The sequence below is a fragment of the Buteo buteo genome, chromosome 9 (assembly GCF_964188355.1).
Source record: "Buteo buteo chromosome 9, bButBut1.hap1.1, whole genome shotgun sequence".
NCBI lineage: Eukaryota > Metazoa > Chordata > Aves > Accipitriformes > Accipitridae > Buteo > Buteo buteo.
In genome coordinates this window covers 37,442,583-37,462,243 of record NC_134179.1, presented here as the reverse complement: position 1 = coordinate 37,462,243, position 19,661 = coordinate 37,442,583, and the positions used below count along the sequence as shown (strand labels likewise).

Genomic DNA, 19,661 nt, shown 5'->3' with positions numbered 1-19,661 from the left:
AGGGGCAGCAGTAATAAACAGCCTGAAACAGGAAGAAGATAGGACTGCCTTCCAGAGCACTGACAGTTTAAATTGACCCACAGTGTTCACTAAAGCATACTCGTAGATTGTACAAAGTTTCTATTGTTAAATTGGAGCGGTTCCTCCAAGATGGATGTACTACTGCCCAATAAACATTTATCAAAACATTCCTTTAATTTGACATCTACTTGCCCCAAAATGTACTGCCTTTTCCAATAAATTAGCTATTTTAATAGAAAGGTAAACTTTCTGGTAAACAATGCTTTCCTATAGCCTTAAATTCAGATCAGAAACTGTTACTGCTACAAGGTAACTAACAAGTTTTAGTTACACAACGTGGATGAATATAAACAGAATGTCAAATCACAATTTTCAGAATGTAAACAAATCACATTATCTCTATGGTTAAAATGAAACCCTTGCTATGAGTTATTATCAAGGGTAAAAGGTAAGAAAGTCCTTCACCACACACATTACTGATAATGGCTTGAAACAGGAGCTTAAACCAAGATTGAGAACTCATTCCAATACATAGAGACTGTAGACTCCTAAATGAAGAACAGAGGGATGAAAATCCAGAACTGCAATCTATATAACATTTTTTTCTGCTTAGAAGCTGTCGTGGTTTAACCCCAGTTGGCAACTAAGCACCACGCAGCCGCTCACTCACTTCCCCCCCAGCCAGTTGGGATGGGGGAGAAAATCAGGAAAAGAAGTAAAACTCGGGGGTTGAGATAAGAACAGTTTAACAGAACAGAGAAGAAGAAACTAATAACGATAACACTAATAAAATGACAATAGTAATAATAAAAAGATTGGAATACACAAGTGATACACAGTGCAATTGCTCACCACCCGCCAACCAACACCCCATTAGTTCCCGAGCGGCAATCCCCCCACCCCTACTCCCCCCAGTTCCTATATTAGATGTGATGTCACATGGTCTGGAATACCCCGTTGGCCACTTTGGGTCAGCTGTCCTGGCTGTGTCCCCTCCCAACTTCTTGTGCCCCTCCTTCTTGCTGGCTGGGCATCAGAAGCTGAAAAATCCTTGATTTTAGACTAAACATTACTTAGCAACAACTGAAAACATCAGTGTTATCAACATTCTTCTCATAGGTAACTCAAAAACATAATACTGTATCAGCTACTAGGAAGACAATTAATTAACTCCATCCCAGCTGAAATCAGGACATAAGCAATTACACTTCTTTTAGGAGATGGGAGCTGTGCTTCTGCATATAGCTAAGACTCTCCCCAGTTGAATAGCTCTGCTTTGGTTTTTGAAATCCAGGAACAAAACAATTCTTAGCATCGCTACCCTTATAAGGCCATCTAGCAGATTTTCTCACTTTATCCCTTACACATAGGCTATATGTGGCCCATTACCAGCAGCAGTTTCTGACTGATTTCATGGAACACAGATGGATGTAATAGTGATATTTTCTATATAAAACCTACTGGTTTACACACTAAGCCAGAAAGAAAATCTGAATTCAGTACTCTGGCCAGAAGAGTTCAAATTCACGTGCTGCCGAAGGATACTTCAACTTATCTGGTAATAGCGTTACTAAAGGAGAACCTGTAAAGGAAAGATAAACTCCTCCTTTCCTGCTGAAGCTCTGCCATTTTGTAGTAAGGAATTCAAAGTTCAGGAAAAACAGAAAAAAAAAAAAAGAAAAAAAAAAAGAACATCCTTTCATAGCTTTATTGGCTCAGCACTCAGGAGGAGATGTCTTAAGTTCCAGTTCTACTCCAAAACCATCAGAAACATTTTAGCAAGAAATGATGGACATAAAACTCCAAAAAACAAAGCTTCCAAAACTCCTGCATGAATGATGTATGCATTAAAACATATTGTCTAGTGAGTTTCCTACCTTGCCACTTCCTAGCCCTATGAGTCCTAACTCTTTGCAGCACAGTAACAGCACTTTGAAAGGACTTGTAGACACTTTTCCCTCAGATCTTTTTCACCTCAGCAGTCTTGTAACTTGTTGGTTAAGAATCTTTTAAAAGTTAGGAGATAGACTGGAATTCCCTTTCTACAGTTCCCTTTAAGTAGTAAAATGAATCCTCTCCTTGAAAAAGTGCTTTTACCACTAGTTTATTACAGAAAAGGGGGACACTAACACTTCATTCTCTCATGCACAGTTGCAGAAAATAGGAAAAATAACAATTTGGAGGGGATCAGAAGTGAACAGAGGTATCTTCCTGCTGTTAATTTTTAATTATATTCCTAATTCTACCCATGCAGTACATGTGAAGAATGAGCACATAACATGGCATTCTTGATTCCACTTGAAGGACAAAACAAATAAAATGTAAATGTCACAGTATCTACCTTGTTAGTGCAGAAGACCGTTATTGAACGTTGCTCTTAATCTAAACTGCTATATGAATTACAGTTTTGGAATAATATAAAACAAACCAAAACACTTTCTTCAGTTCAGGAACAATTTTTTCCATGAATAGCTATTAAGTAATGTATTTCAATAAGTAAATTTTAGATTTAGCCAGAGCTGAGAAAAGTCTTGAATACTGTATGTACTTAGTTTCTGTACTTACTACTGGCTATGAAAGCAGACTTGGGAAGAAAACTTTATCTAGCAACTTTCATGACGAATGGCTTAGTAAAACGCTCTTTGCACAAGCATCATCAAATAATTCTGGAACCTTTACTACAATATTTACAGTCATATATGCATAATGGTAATCTGTTAGACTCCATGCTAAGAGTTTTAGACTCACTGCATGCTTGCAGCAAACGCTATTAATCTGTACCTAGTTGTTTAACCTGGAGATGCTGAACACGTTGCTGACAACCCTGTGCCTTGTCATGCTGTTAAAAAGAAGAATTACCATGTCTGAACTATATTTACCTGCTGTGTTTTCAACCCTCCAGTCAACTCCTAAGCCTTCCATGAGAACTTCATCCATGATGTCAGCCTTTGTCAAGTGAGTAGTTAATAAATCTGAAGCTCCATTTAACCAGTTGTTGGAAAAGAGAAAAGGGACACCCACTTCTGCACAGACAGAGTGGCAGTGAGATAGTCCTTACTCTATCCTGACGTGTTGCACACTGACTGGAAATTATTTCAGTGACTGTCTGTCCCCACTTGAAGCTTTTGAAAAATACAGCACTGGCACTATGAATCTTCCAGGACCTCTAACGGTTTCACTGCTTGCTACCCACTTATGAGCAGAACCTGTGGAGTGGGTCAGAACACTATTAACCCTACCTATGACAGGGTGTCAAGGAGGCAGGCAGGGGGGTGGGCAGGCAGGGCAGCAACAAAACAGGTTGCCGGAAGAGGTCAGGGAATCTCTGATGTTGGAGGATTTCACAGCTTAACTAGGAAAACCCATGACTGACCTGATTGAGTGCTAGTGACAGGCCCACTTCAAATGGGAAGTTGGGTTAGATGATCTCCAGAGGTCCATGCCAAAACCCTATCATTTCCATGATTCAATGAGTGGCTCCAAAGGCAGCAGACTTACCTGTTTGCTGTTGCTTAATGACAGTACCGCATGATTTAACATTCTGTTAATGTTTAGGAAGTTAGAATTGCAGCCACAAATGTTAAAACCCTATGAATATTTAAAAGAAAACTTAAATTCTGATTAAACTCATAGCTAGTTATGTTCACAAGTCAAAGCTCCTTTTTTAAAATTAAATATGTATTTCTCAAACTCCACTGAAACAGCTGATTCTTCTACAAAAAACAAAGCGTCTTTTACATATCAGGGTGTAAACAAATATGTGCAAATATCCACGACTTGAATTTTGTCCAGAGAAGAGGAAATGCCTTTTAAAAATTAATCCTTATACTCCCTGAAGTGTTATAGCCTATTCCACACATCTCTAGAATTAAAAGCAACCAAGCCAAACAATCTTTAACACAAAAGGTTTTTTTGGTTGTTTTCACCTTGTATTTTTCCCACTAAGGTGAAACATGTTTTAGTTTTACTAAAAAGGAGAACATTTTTAATGTAAACAATTTCTACTCCATTTAAAATTTGTTTAAAGATGGACTTGTTTGGGTTTTTAAGAGGATGCTCTTACAGATAACAAGTCCAAAGAGACTGCTCCAGGAAGACTGTTTCAGCAAAACAAGGGGAAACAATGTATTTCATAACTGTTGTCAGAAGAACATATAGAATTAAAAAAACCCTTGAGAACACAAGACTTTGCTAATACCTTGAACTGTGTCCAGATAAAGAAATACACCATTCAGATCTTTAAACACAAATGTGTGCTCCTATTAGCTCATCCACTTACATGTTAAACATTTGCACCCTGTACTAGCTGAAGCTTTTTTTAGTCCTAAAATCTGACAAAAGTAGAAAAATAAAACAATATAAAGCAATTTGAAAAGCCTTTATCCTAGTATTTTCACTCACATAGCTCTAAATTAAGTTACAAAATGGGACTGTTACTGAAAGTGAAGCTTGCTGGATCAACTCCTCTTTGTCTTTGAACTATGAGTTGGAGAACTGATGGTTGTTATGAGTTTAGTATTCTCTTATACCATGTGGAAGTTTTTTATTATTTTTCAAGCTTATTTTAAAACTGAATGTATTTTCCAGATGTTTGCCATCCTATGTGATGTTCATATGAAATTTATACCACACTGTGCCAGTATACGAAAACACTTTCAAATAATACTACAGTATCATTTGACAGCATTTTGCTAGATGTGAGGTAGTAAGTCTTGCACACAATTCTACAGGCTGACAGTTTAACAGAATGTGCATTGCCAGTACAAAACAATACAGAAAAATTGTGGCACCAAAGCAATACGCTTGGAAGCAAAGCATCACAATTTCCACAGGCACAGACAGTTACCTTATGATAATATTTCTGTAAAGCCTGAAGGTAATTTCAGCAACCAACAAATTCCAGATAACGTTTTAGCAACTCACGCACCTTCCTGACATTCTTTGTCGCCAGCTCTCACTGGCTACGCTTCCTGGACACGTGAGAGTAAATTAATTAACATCACCTCTATACTAGCAGCAAACATACCACAGTGTTTTTCATCATGGCTTTAACAGTGAATCCGTCGGAGACCTGCTGCTTGCTTTTCTTCGCGTGCCCCAGGGGCTCCTGCTGCTGGGGACACCTGTCACCTACGGGCTTTGAGGGGCCTGAGCCTGCTTTCTCCACTACCATCTCCCCACCAGCGCCCGCGACGGACAAGAAGCAAAATATCGACTGGAAAAAACAAACAAACATCAACGCTCCGCCCCCAGTAAGTTAGAAAACGCAGTAGCTCTACCTCTGTCCCCCTCCCAACCAGCGACACCCCCACACACACCCTTCCCGCGCCTTCCCTGCCCCTGACAGGCCTCCTCACCGGCCCCTCGTCCCTACCCCGCCAGTCCCCTTCTTCACCCCAGCTCGTCCCCCTCCTCCCCACCGCTCCCGCTCCTTCCTCCCCAGCCCTCCATCACCACCTGCTCTTCTTGTCCTCCCTCCCCCGAGGCCTTTCTCCCCCCCCACCCCCGCCGGCTCTCGCCCTGCCTCACCCCCGCAGACACCCGCCAGGGTCCCCTCAGCGGCGTCCGTTGGGGCGGGACGGGCACGGGCTTAGCACGCGGCCCCGGCCTCGCGCTCGTCTCCAGGCAACGCGTCAACAACCCGCCGCCTTGCCGGCGGGGGTCACGTGCGCGGGGAGGGGTGGGGGGAGGCAAGAGGTTAACCAAAGAAACCCCCGCGGCGAAACACCACCCCCTCCCTCACCCTTCCCCCGCCGCGCAGCCCGCACCGAAAACCGGGGAGGCACGCGCGCCGCTCGGCAGAAATTAACGGATAGTAATTAACACGGGCGGGGAGGGGGGAGGCGGTCACGTGAGGAGAGCTGGGAGGTGTGAAGAGGCGAGAACTACGTTACCCACAGGGCCCCGAGACGCCCGCCGCTCGCGCCCCCCCCTCCTCCAGCGCATGCGCAGCCCGCCACCAGCTGCCCTCCGCGGCTCGCGCCGGCGGGCTGGCAGCGGCGCGGCGCTGAGAGCTGTCGGGGAGCGCTCGAGCGGCGGGTGCGCGCGCGCGCGCGCGCCTCCCCTTCCTCCCTCCCCTGCTCTCTCCCCTGCCGCCGCCGCCGCCATGATAGGTGAGTGAGCGCCTCAGGGAGCGAGTGAGCCCGGATGCAGATCCGCCCTTTCCTGCCCGCCCCTCCGCTGCCGCCCACGCCGGCGTATCGGCCCTCGGGGGCGGCGTTGGGCTCGTTTGGCTTCCCTCGGTCCCCCTCGGCACGTCCGCCCCTGGTGCCTCGGACGCCGCTACGGGCATTTGCGGGCCCATTTGCGCGGCGCTCGGTGGCCGCGGTTCCAGGGGGGCCGGGCCGGAGCAGGGGCCCGCCGGCTGGGCTGTGCCGTGCCCTCGCCTCCTGCTCGCCGTCGTTACTGCGCCTGTGGTGAAAGCACTTGGTGCGCTTGGCGGGGCCCTGCGGAGGGCTCGGGGGGTCAAAGTGCGGTGGGTTCAATGCCCTCCTTCTTTACCCCCTGTTGGGGGATGACCCAGCAGCGGCCAGCCCGGGGCTTGTGATTGAGGTCATTCTTAAATTATTTTTTATTTCCCTTTAGCGTATCGATTGTAAATAGTGTTGGGCAAGGTTTGTGTGACTTGTGAACTTTTTTGGCCTTGCCTAGTATGTATACGTGTTAGTGGTCTGGCATGGTACTCGCTGGCGGTGATCTGAAAAAGCAGCAACTTAGGCTCAGTCGTGTTGGGAGTTTGGCCATTTGGCCCTTGAGTTGACTTCTGTACCCATCTAATGCTGGTATAACACGTGAATTGGTTGTTTCAGTAGTGGGTTTTCTTCTGTTACTTGTAAGGTGAATCCATACCTGGGGACTTCCACAGGATCCGTTTTGTAGCCCTTGCCTCTTGTTACACATTTCATCTTGCTTTCACTTTCTCAATTTTATTTGAAGTAAAAGCTATAAAATGTAGTAGATATGCTTCTATTATAACAATTCCTTGCCTTCCTCAGGCTTGCTGTTTCATCTTCAGTGTAGGTGTCATAGTTGCTCTCTACATAAGACCTGATGAAGTTGAAAAGGATACAGTTTGTTGTCAAAACATTTATTGCTTTTAAATTAAACATCTCAAAAGTGTCCAAGAATCCTATGGGTCTTTCAACTAGACACAGTTTTTTCTTAGCAGCATATGAACATTAGTATTTGAGTAATGTTCTTTTTCTTTCAGCTTTGCAAAAGCTAAAAAGAAAGTTAAAAGCAGTTATTTATGTGGTATTTTCAGTCTGTATAAATATTTATGCAAATGGTCTCTTCCTAGTTGTGGGACCTTAGGTTTTCTTGTCATTTGGACTATTTTTTTTTCTTACGTAGTAGAGAATATTTTAAATTAAAGGCTTGGCTTAAGGAAAGCAGAGAGGGTGAGGTATTCCACTGTCTTTCATCTTGCAATTTTATCTCCCCTGCTGATTTGATATCTTGGTATAGTATATAAAATACATGTGTTTACAGAACTGCAGAGTGTGTTTGTTTTTGAATGCTTTAGAAAAGTAAGTTGAGTGTACGTAAGGGACTGCCTGTGTGGTTACAGAGTTGATGCCTCTAGCCCTAGTACTGAAATCTAAATGTTTACTTACTGCTCGTGAAGATAACATTTATATGGCTGAGGAATTATAACTAGTTTCACTGTGGCAGACAGAAATGTTTGTGAATATCGATTATGAAACGTACATCCCAGTTAGTTGCAAACTTATAAACGCAGCTTTACATGAGTTGCAACCTTAAATGATTTAAGCAGGAGCCTGTTTTAGTGGAAAACCAAAAAAGGTGACACATCCCTCCACTCCCCCCTCTCCCCTCCCTGAAAATACAAGAATTGTCTTCAAATTATACGATGTAGAGACCTCGTCTAGTTTCCTGCATTCTGAAAAGTCTCCTCTAAACACTTATGAGCTAGGAACACCATGGCAAAATTGGGGGTAGGAGGGGAAGGGTGAAATAATTTGTGTAATCTGTGCCCAATTTTTTGACCTGAGTGTTTAAATAATTATCCTATGAAGCACATGGTGTATTTTCCAAAGTGTTTTACAGTTTCCTATCTCTGGAAATGTTTTATGTCCTCACGAGTCCTTGTGGCAAGGAGTTCTAGAATATAATTGTGCAACACACGACAATTAATTCCTTTAATTGATTTTTAATTTCCTATCTCTTACTTTCTTTTTATATTCCTTTGTTCTTGTGCTGTGAAATAGGGAGAAAAACCTGATTAACATGTTAGTATTACTATTTTTTCTTATTCTTTCTTCTCTCTCTATTTTTATTCTTATTTTTTGTCCAGGGAAATAAGGGAACCTTTTAACTCCATCTTCCTCTTAAGTGTTTGACCACGCTCATGGTTCTTCTTTGAACTTCCCCCACCCCCACCCACCATGAAATTTTTTAAGATATTTTGCTGAGGAAGACTTTTTTTCCATAGCACCTGTTGTTCCGGAAGAGGTTAGACAATTGACTTGTATCACTGGCTTTTTATAGTCTTCATATGATTTCCCATCCTGCTTGTTATTATGTTCTCCTGCCTTGTTAGTTTTTGCTGACTGAACGGAGATTTGTGGAGAAAGATTTGCTTATAAATGAATTTCTGAATGCTAGCGTATTACCTGAAAAAAAAAAAAATTAGTATACGCTTATTTTCAGTAAGAGGTTATTCCTTGAGGGAGACCTTCAGAATATGTAAGTGTATTTATTTTCACCTGTGTGACCTCTGCATTTAGAATATCATAACAGCAAGTTAATTATGTAACAGTCCATTTGTGTAGAAATTCCATGGACAAATTTATCTGGAAAGTCCATGGCAGCTGACATATGCACAACATTGCACTGAGTTCATGAGTTCTTCTGGAATTTTAATTCTTGAGTATATCTTTGAAAGTATTTATTAAGGTAAATGGTGAAGGTGGCTCTTGCTTTTATAAATGCTTTTAGAAGATTGTACTGTAATGTGCTTCACTTCTAAGTGAAGTTGCCAGAACGATTCATTGGCGGTCCTTTCACTTATTTGTATATTGCTTTTTTTAAAGTTACAATTTATTTATACTACTTGCTGATGGGCTGCTCGGTTAAGAACTTAAGGTAACTTCTCTATAGAAATTTATTTAATTTTATTTTAATAATGAAAAATAATTATATAAATGAAGGAATGTTTAGGTTAGTGTTTTTCATTTTGACTGGAGAATACTGTATGTATATATTCTGACTGATGCTGGATAGGAATCCTTGCATACATTACTGACCATTGCGGAGCCAAATTCATTCTGCTTTCCATATTTGTAACAGTGATACAAGTTAAATGAGCTGAATGTCTGCTGTTTGAAGGACCTGTGTCATACTTCATTGTCTTCTGTCAGCCATTCTCAAAGGAGTTTACTGTAGATGAAAGCATTTTTGTGGACAACTTCTATACTACCACTTACCATAAGCTTGTGAGACTTCATGTCATATTTCCAGATTCGTGTCATCTTTAGCCACTTTGCTTCTTAGTCCCCATTTTTTTTCTGCATTCACATTTTCTTAGTGGCTTTGTTTTGCTTCAGTGGAAATGCCTATCTGTTGCAGCTAGTTCAAAGCTTTACAGCAGTGCAGGTAGTGAAATTTAGAAAGCATGAGTTTAATGGTAAATTGTGTCCAGTGGAGAGAAAAGGGATCAGGCTAAAGGCCTGATGAGCACTAGCTGGAGTTTCCACCACCTGCTCTGGCTGTTTCTCTCTTGCAATGATGGGCTGGTTAGGTGCCTTGAGAGCTCATTTTCAGAGTTTGTGGCTGGGGGTTGGGTCTGCTGGTGACTCGTTGCAGTGGCATTTTCCCTCATCAACACTACTGTTGCTTAGACACAAAGTGGTGATTGAGATCAGCCTTACTAGGGCTGTTCTGCAGCTTCCAGCAGTTGTGTGCCCTAAACAAGATTAACTGTGCTGATGCCTAGAGCTTATTCTATCACGTGGTCAAGAACCAAGCAAAAATCTTGGATAAAATTTTAACCAAACCTGTGGTTTTGGCAGAAAATAATATTTTATTACTTACTGTAAATTCTGTCCTAATAGTGGCTCCAAGGTGCCTGTGCCAGAATCGATAAGGTATGAATACTTGCATACTTTTGCCTTATGTTTCAATTGTTTTAATGTACCTTTTTGGACTGTACTGACATGCATGTAAGTTCTCAAACAGCTTAACTGTATTGTATTTTTGACTTAACATACGGAGAGCAGCCCCAGGCAGAGTATGCTTAGATTTTCAGATAGCAGCAGAAACCCACTGGAGTTGTGCATAGAGAGCACGTTTTAAGCAGCACTAGCTTTACAGTAGGGTGAATGACCTGTGTTTAGATCACGAGTTGAAGGTTGAGACTGGGACTTGTGGTATTAATATGATGCTTTAAATTTGACATTTAGATTTGGCAAAAAGTTGGAAATTATGTTCTGTTGGAAAAACCCCAATAATTTCATCAGTCCTTTGTCCAGAAGTTTTCACAAATTTGTTACACAGTTTCTTAGAACTTTTTTTTTATTTACTTCAATATTTGAAGGATAACATTTTCTTAGCATTTTTGATACAAGTGACATTGGTAAAATACTAGATTGCATTTTTCTACCTTGGTCAGAGCAGAAAAAATGTTTATAGTGAAGATCTCAATGTCAGGTCTTCATTTCTTTTTTTATTTTTGTTTTAAATACAGTCTTATCTGTATTGCAGTGTTATACAATTTTAGTCTGACTTTTTTCTTTTTTTTTTTTTTACTGGCTGAACTCTGTAAGGTCTGATAAATAAACTCAGTACAATGTCCAGGTGGATGCATTGCACTGTGCTTGTCTGTTATCACTAGTGTCATAGTTCTACTGCTTCATAAGTTGCTGTTGGTAGTGCTCTGTCAAGATGTTGGAGAGCTTTCGTGAGGATGCATAAAGAATATAGAACAGGGCCTGAAGTATTCTGCAGTGAGTTTGCAGCTAGCTTATGTACAACTTGTTGTTTTAGAATGATTATTGATGATAATTTTAAGGCCAATTGTTTTCTAACACTAAAACAGGAGATGGAAATCAATATTAACTAATGATGTAGTCATGGGGTAAAAGATATGAAAAAATGCAGAGAGGGTTATATTTAAATATGTGTTTAGAAACAGAGCATAGTTGTTCTTGTAAGCCAGGAACTAATGAAATTGATAACATATTTTGTAATGAAGACTTTATGTATTAAATACCTTGTTGACTTAAATAATTAGGTATTCATTGATTCATTTTCAGTGAAGTTTTTTAATCAGCAATTGCAGAAAAACCTTAGGTAATTTAGTTTAGAAAGAAAAATGTATGTAATAACGATAGGGCTCATGGTCTGCTTGGTACAGTTGTGGAATTTATTATTTATTTGCTTTAAAGGATAAAGGTGGTCACCTAAATATGAGGATTTAATCAAGCTAAGGGTTGCTTATTTTTAAGTAAGCACTGAAAGACATCAGTTGACCTCCTAGCATTCCAATTTCCTGTTTGCACTTCTTCCATATTGGTATCAGCATCAGGAAGACAGTGTGGTCAGAAAGTGTAATAAACTGGTGTTGTTTTGAAGATGATACAAGATAGTCTTTGTGCATTGAGAAGAACTGGACAAAGACTTTCCAGAAGCTTGTGTACCTAAGTTAATTTGATAAGAGAAGTTCTTCAGTAGCAAAAATTACAGCTCTATAATTTGATGCAACATTGCTAATTTGTGACCTGTGGTAAAGAAGTTTAAGATTGTAACAGGGAATGTGACTTCAAGAGCTAGTCATAGACTATCATAAACAGCAATTAACCCTTTTTGCAGCTGTTTAGCATCATATAGCTTTTATGTAGGGACCTTGTCACAATAATGTTGCCCTTTTATAAATACAAACTAATCAAATCTACTGTTTCACTGTTTGTTATGTTAAGCAAGTACTATTGAAATCAGTAAATACTTGTGTTAAAATTCGGAAGAAGAGACAAGGTGTGCTGGTTTTGATTGGGATAGAGTTAATTTTCTTCATAGTAGGTAGTACAGGGCTGTGTTTTGGATTTGTGGTGGAAACAGTGTTGATAACACAGGGATGGTTTGGTTACTGCAGAGCAGCACTCACACAGAGCCAAGGGCTTTTCTGCTTCTCACCCCACCCCACCAGTGAGTAGGCTGGAGGCGCCCAAGGAGTTGGGAGGGGACACAGCTGGGACAGCTGACCCCAACTGACCCAAGGGATAGTCCAGACCATAGGATGTCAAGCTCAGCATAAAAAGCTAAGGGAAGAAGAGGGAAGGGGGGACATTGAGAATGATAGTGTTTGTCTTCTCAGGTCATCATTACATGTGATGGAACCCTGCTTTCCTGGAGATGGCTGAACACGTGCCTGGCCATGGGAAGCAGTGAATGAATTCCCTGTTTTGCTTTGCTTGTGAGTGCGGCTTTTGCTTTACCTATTAAACTGTCTTTATCTCAGCCCACGACTTTTCTCAATTTTACCCTTCCAATTCTCTCCCCATCCCGACATGGGGGAGTGAGCGAGTGAGGGGCTGTGTGGGGCTTAGTTGCCAGCTGGGGTTAAACCATGACAGTCCACAACACAAGGCTAACATGGTCTAATGTTATTTGATATTTTATACTTACTGGTTTCTTACCATGGGAAGCTAGAAGTTCTGTAACTTTAATAGTTTTCTTTTTAGATGGCAGGATTAAGTAGGCTTCTTAAAGGTTTAATTAAAAGGCAATATAAATCCACTGGAAATTCAGTATATAGTTGGTTCCCCAACATCTGTCCCGTCCCCCCCCCAAAACCTCAACAATTTTAAAATTAGACTATGGAAGTATATTTTCAAACAAGGGAAAAAACCCATTGCTAAGCAGAGTACACTGTTGATAAACAACTCCTTCAAATGCTTCTCTTTTATGTGTTGTTGGAAGAAGAACCCAACAACAAACTGCAGATTTAATGTATGAATATATTTGTTTCATAAGGAATTGTTCCAGGCATTTAAGCATTTTATTTGTAGCACCACAGTACCTGAGGGTTTTGTAAATACAGAGCAACTCCCCCGCCCCATACCTGTAGTAAATACTGTAGGTATAAGATGGGAGATGGATGAAGGTTAATATGTACACTGAGAACATGGGCTAATATGAGGTTTTATTTACATATTAAAAATGATGCTACAGCAGTGCTGACTTTGGGTATTGCTGCTTCTTTTGCTGTACACTACTCATTTCTGCCCTTACACCAGCAAACTAATCTTTCAGTTGCAGCAGAGCAACCATCTGTTCAGGCACACTGAAGTAAAAAAAAAAAATAATCCAGAAGAAACAGGTTTTTTTAATCTGGGTCAGTTCCCTGACTTGGTTCACAGTGTGGCAACACAAAAGTTAGGTGGGTGTAACTAAAGGGACATCCCTTAACCCCATTTCATTGCTTGACCCTTTAAATTGCCAAGTCCCATACAAACAGTGGTGTTGTGTAGTGCAGCTGATTGCCACCTAAAGAACATTTTGCTGCCTTCCCTTCTCCCTTACTACCCAACTGTATGTTCCTTGAGCTCACATTGATACTCATTTGACTTGGGAGTGAGCTAGTTAAATGGCCTGGGTTGTCAAAATGCCTGCTTACTTAGAGGCATGGAAGGTTTTTGTTTTGTTTTTTTTTCATTTAATACTCTACATCTGCTTACCATTGGATCAGCTGAAAACCAGTGTTAGTGCAAGGGAAGTGACAATTCGCAATTGGATTGGCTGAGCTATTTCTTAGTCAACAACATTGGCAATAATGTTACCTTCCTGAAAACCTGAAAAAAAAAGATTAAAACTGAATTTGAAGGAAGGTATTGGGGCACCTTCACGGAATTTTTCAGGAAATATCTCTCAAAGAACAAAAAACATGAGAGAAAGAGTAAAACTGTTTAAAAAATGTAGAAGATGGGCTCTAGATCGTTAACATTGGCGGGTCAGCATTTCTGTAGTGAATGAGAGATGAAGGTAGTAGTAGAGACAGGTTGTGAAGGGTTTTGACAGTGAAATATGATTCATACAGCAGTAATCAAGTTAAGGGAGAATGGGAGCCTGGGTGAAAGTTTTAGCTACTGGATGACCAATCACTCCTGTATGTTGCACTCTTTTTTTCAATGTGTTGGTAATCTTTACTTTCTGCATAAATATTTCTATTTCTCATTATTGCAAAAATAACCTTGAGGAAGCAAAATGAGAATAAACTGTCAGAATTTCTCTGAATGAATTCAGACTAGAAAATAATGGTGCCAGCTTAGCAACCAAAGGAAGAGTATTTTGGGAATTGTCTACTTAAATATTTTGATGATCTCATGTGACAATTTTGGGTTTCTTTCTTTGTTGTTGTTGTCCTGATGTTCTATTTTGGTTTATGTAATGCTATGGATAGTTCTACTACAATAGATACTTTTCACTGGAATAATAGCTTGAGTTGTGGATCACTATTACACCTACTTCATGAACATGTGGAATAATCTTTCTGATGGTTAATTTGATTAAACAAAACCTAAATCTCAGAATTTCAAAGGCTACTTGCATTTCATATGCATGACCTGTTTTGCTGGGATTGTTCTGAGCCTTTTTTTCTTCTGCTAGGGTAACTGTATTGTACTGTATGTACAGAATTGCAGCATAGAACATTGTGTGTTTTACTGGATTTATATTTTATTGATTATTTCCTACAAAATGCTTTGTAAGACTATCAGCAAGCTTTTAGAAACCCAGTGTCATATGAAAAAGTTTATCTTCAAAAGATAAAGACATCTGGTTTCTGTTAGGTATACGTGAGCATTCTGGATTTTTTTGTTTCCTTGAAGAGGGATGGGAAGACTTTTTGCTTGGATTTCTTTTCCAAAGAAAAGTAGCAAGGGGAAGGAAAGTGTTTTGTTTTTTTTTTTTGTTGTTGTGTTTTTTTGTTTGTGGTTGGGGGGGAGGTTGGTGGTTTTTTTTTTTAAATGGCCACAAAATTGTAATGTCAAGACACATTAGAAACTAATTAAGGAGTGGCTAAGGATGTTCTGTTGCAGTTTTCTGAGTCCTTCAGATAGGGCCCTACGGACAGAGTATTGATCTGGCATTTTCTTAAAATTATTTCCCTTTGCCAAAATCCCCATCCTTTTTTGTATAATCTGGTTACCTAGTGATATATCTGTAAAGAGAGTTGTGAGTGGGTATATATGTATGCATGTTAATTTAAGATCTGACTCTATTGTGCTGAAATCTTTTTGTGATCGTGTTGTATAACCAACTTCTGATCTAGCTGAATCAGTAATGAAAAGGTTTTGCTACCATTTCTTTTTCCCTTGCTCATCCCTCCTATTCTCTGCTGCCATCTCCGTGTCCTGCCTCATTCCTTTCACTGACCATAATACTAATTTGACTGTTGAAGTAGCTCAGTGTGGTATTGTAGCAAAAAACCTGTTCATTTTTGCTGAATATCATCCTCAAGAAGGGCCCAGTGAACACCGAAGTCAGCTCAAGAGAAGTGGAAAATGCAGAATGAGATAGCAAAAATGGGACTAAATAATTTTAGCAGGGTGTTTTTTGATCTGTTTAGTCCTTCCTGTGCATCTTCACCTTCAGTTGTGGAATATGAGCTCCTGCTTACATTGGGAACGTATCCAGAGCTGACAAACAATTTCACAGTCCTTTGGACAAAAGGCATTATAAAGGAGAAGATTATTTAATTCCTATCTTTTTCTGAGTGACAAAGATAGATAAACTGGAAACAAGTTTTGTAGTAGGAAGGATAAATTCTTGCATACGTAATGTGTAAATATAATGTCTGTTGCCAAAACGTTTGGTCCAGTCTATCTGTGAGATGAAAATAAAATTAAGAAGTTCAAATTCTACTTATTCTCAGAAACAATTAGGAAAAGGCCTATGCTAACAGATAGGGACACTTAAAAATATTTTGGAACGCATAGCAGCAAATGCTACTGCTTAGGAGTCCCTGCTAATGTAATGCATGTGTCTTCTGTAGATACACTGAAAGCCGAAGACATTATTGGATTCTGTTTTGATAACATTGCCTCAAAGTGGAGTAGGTTTCTTAATTGGAAATACATATATCCCCATTTACTGAAAAAAACTAATTGGACTAGCATACACTGTATCGTGGAACTGTCAGTTGCGTAAGTGGTCAGGGCACAGAAGCAAACAATACTGAGAATGGTGTAGGGTTTTCAAGCTGTTATATTTAGTTTCTGCTAAAGCCCAAGGGAGAGTAAAACCATTAGTGGGAACTTTGTTGCTTTGCTAAACAGGTTTATGTGAAAGAGATGCAATTCATTCTTTTAAATTTTATTATTTAATGATTTTTTTTGTTATGTGCTGTGTATAAGTATTGTTGGACTGAAAATCAACTTCTAACACAATGTAGCCAGTGATGTATGAAGTTTTCCATTAAAAGAAAAAAAATGGAAATGTTAGAAATGTGCAGCTATATACCAAGAATTCACAGAATGCTACTACAAAGACTGGTTTAGAGATAATTAGCAGACAAGCTTTAATTATATAATTGTCAATTATTTCACAATACATGATTTCTCCCTTCTGAACTACAGTGTGTGGCATCTTGCAAATGTTTGTGTTTTATGAGGACTTCCTTCATAATTGTAAAGTAGCAATGTTAGTATGGTAAATTATGTTCTTTAAAATCTGTATTTTAACAATTTTTCTGTTTCCAAATGTTGTACCTTAGGCCTCTCCCAGTCCCTTTGTATTTTGATCAATGCAAAAGGAGTAGAAAGTTGGATGACCTTACAAAATAAGGATAAAAATCCATCAGATTTATCTGATGTAGAAAAATCCAGGAGTACCCTCTTGTCTGTTCTATTCCTGAGGCTGGACAAGATGGAGAAAGAATTAGTTCATTGCTGTGCACTTTGAGGCAGACTGAAGCCTGCCTGACTGTACTAAACTGGCTTTTCAGCAGTAACTCTTACGTTGCATCACTTTTCTCAATAAGCATGTTCACATCTACATTAGTATTGTTAAAGTTTGACTCAGGAAAAATTGTAGCACAAAAGTTGTTCTTTGAGTAGTATGAAAATAACTGTGAGAGATTTGTCACATTATTACAAATTCTCTGTTAAAATGACAAGAGACAAGAAGAATCATTTAAGTTCTCTAGCCATTAATCAAATATTAAATTCGGGTTCAACGATCTTAAGGGTAGAAATTAATGAACAATTAATTGTGGGACTGGCTTTTATTTCATGCCCTTGAGCAATTTGTACAGCGGTAGCTGGTATTTGTGCTGGTAAACATGCATTTCTTCTGAAGAAGGCAGTCTGATTAATGAATTCTCATGAATTCAGCCAAAAGATTACAGTAAATAACTTGTCACAATTATGATGCATTAAGTACACGGTAGATTTATGTAGGACATTTCAGTGATGTCTTTTTTACAGTGACTACGTGCCTGTCATGGGTAAGCCACAATCTTCAGCAATTCCTTCTAAATATATTGCAATGCCTTCCAAAAGAAGTGGCATTGTAAGTTATATGCTGCAGAGAAATTAACCATGTTAACTCTTTTCCTGCTTTGTTATCTCTAAGCAGTTACAGTACATTTTTACAGCAGAAGTTCTTTCTTGGACTTTGGAACCATTTGAGGCCATCTGCAGAAATTAGTATCTCTATTCATGCTGACAATCTCAATGAAGGAAAGTTTTTAAACTCTGACTCTAAAACTAATTCAAAGCTTTCATCCCTTCTGATGACCTCTGAAATTGTGATATTGTATGCCATTATTTTCTTCTCCATTTAACTTTGGAGGGTGGAAAACAGTGATGACGCACCTGAAAAGAATGATGGGCCATTGCCCGTTAAACATCTCCAAAATAAATTATCTGAATCCTGCATATAGTTTTTAACCCACACCTCTCAGCTTTATTTCGGTTCTGATTGTTAAGGAAGACTGATGACTTTATATACTCAGCTGAGCTCAACTTAGAGCTAAGTTGAAATGATGAAAGGAAGCTGTTTATCAAATGAATGATTCTCAAGGAGTGCCTTGCCATTAATGTCTTTCCTTTTTAACCCTGATTTTGGAAATCTGACCAATGAGATTCTGTGTTTATTTTCTGTATATGTCAGCAGTTCTTTTGTTATGTATTATTATTTGTCCCTATAGCAGAGGTCTTTTGGTAAGAAAACAACAAAAATATTAATATGTGCTTTGTTTTATTCCATGCTTTTGGAAATTCTTTTAACAATCTCTTATGATTTGAAGTCACAGTTTGTCTTTGCCTCCAAGCTCTAAGCTTAAACCCCTCTACTGAGAGTGCATGCAATCCGGATGTGAGTATATGAAAGAAAAGCATTTAGAAGTTGATTTGATTTATTGTTTAAAAGCTTCAGAAGCTGGTGAAGATGAATGAAGAAACTAATTGAGGAAAGAGGTTGTCATTCCATGGCAGTTTAAAGGACAGCAAGGTTATAATATATTAATGTGTAGGAAATGAAAGCACAGCTTTTTAGAGAGCAGTTGCCATGAAAAGGTGTTGGTTGTGCTGTGTTATTTGTGAAGGTGGTATGAACAATACATTTGTTATCACAAGAGCCAGGCATCCTTGTTTGCTTTAGTTTATCTGTGAAAACTTACTCCTGTGATTAGAAGTGTCTGAAATTTTTTTGGTGTGCTACATAAAGCAGTAGGCTTACATACTAAGCTTGCTTATGATGACATAGGTGAGCACTGAAGCAAATTAATTTACATTTGTAAATTATTTGTGATATATAAAACCCACAAACAAATGAAAAAGTAAACTTGTCTTTCTAGAAGCAAGATACGCTTGGTTTTGTTCATCGCTGTTGTGATGACCGATGTTAGTGTTGTTTTGTTAAATGTAAAGCTTTTCTGCATGATGACGTAGTTCCACTACTTCCTTTTCTTTGGGTTTTTTTTCCAATATTTTCCTGTTGTTTATTCTGCTGTTTTCTGTATCTTTTGTTTAGCAATTCTAAATGTTTTGCTCAGTGGTGAATTTCCCCTCTTAGTTCATTGATTCTTTTTTTCTAGTAAATTTAGACAATAGAACTGTCTTGTGTCAGATCTAATATATCAGATATAATAACTTTCAGTGTATAGAGCTAAGGATATTTAGTTAACTTCAAAGGAGTAAGAATCACAAGAAACTGAAATATGTGGGCTTTTCCAAGACTGTGTGAGCTATTTCTCTAAGACGCCCTTTCCATCAGTGGAAACATTAGCACTGATTGAATTTTTCCCTTCAAAATTCAAGGAACAGTGTTCAGCTGCTTTCTGTCTTAGTCATTTTCTCTGTGTGTTTTCCTTTTTTAAATATGCCAATCCTGTAACTTTCTGGTAATGTGCTTTGAGATCATGGAAAAAGTATTTTCCATTTTCTTCATTGGTGTTAAATAAAGGGATTGTGGATGATGGAAACGAAAGTGGTTCATATTGGACATCGTATTATATCTCTGGCATATGGTTCTCCTTTCAATTTTAATATTTTTGATGAGCTGAAATATTTTTGGAACATTTATGTTTGCATTTCTTCCTTTTCTGTTACAGTGTCCTCTGTGGAATACCCTCAGTGGAAACATATGTTCAGAACTTCAAAGTAATTATACTATTACTA

At 39.2% G+C, this 19,661-nt stretch overlaps 2 protein-coding genes across 5 annotated transcripts in view; one reads left to right on the top strand and one right to left on the bottom strand.

Moving 5' to 3' along the window:
• The window catches only part of PACRG (parkin coregulated), a 260,396-nt gene extending 254,593 nt beyond the window's left edge, over window positions 1–5,803 (bottom strand). The window contains exons 1-2 of one of the 3 annotated variants that reach the window (XM_075036093.1): window positions 5,551–5,803; window positions 5,048–5,236 (exon numbers count right to left, since the gene is read on the bottom strand). In XM_075036093.1, coding sequence (XP_074892194.1) covers window positions 5,048–5,194 — 147 coding nt within the window. In that variant the 5' untranslated portion in view covers window positions 5,195–5,236; window positions 5,551–5,803. The remainder of the gene's footprint in view (window positions 1–5,047; window positions 5,237–5,550) is intronic. The other 2 variants (XM_075036092.1, XM_075036091.1) reach the window with 2 other exon arrangements.
• Window positions 5,804–5,983: 180 nt separating this feature from the next.
• Window positions 5,984–19,661, top strand: part of PRKN (parkin RBR E3 ubiquitin protein ligase) — a 788,033-nt gene continuing 774,355 nt past the window's right edge. Inside the window, exons 1-2 of one of the 2 annotated variants that reach the window (XM_075036089.1) lie at window positions 5,984–6,134; window positions 12,356–12,454. In XM_075036089.1, coding sequence (XP_074892190.1) covers window positions 12,430–12,454 — 25 coding nt within the window. In that variant the 5' untranslated portion in view covers window positions 5,984–6,134; window positions 12,356–12,429. The remainder of the gene's footprint in view (window positions 6,135–12,355; window positions 12,455–19,661) is intronic. The other variant, XM_075036090.1, reaches the window with a different exon arrangement.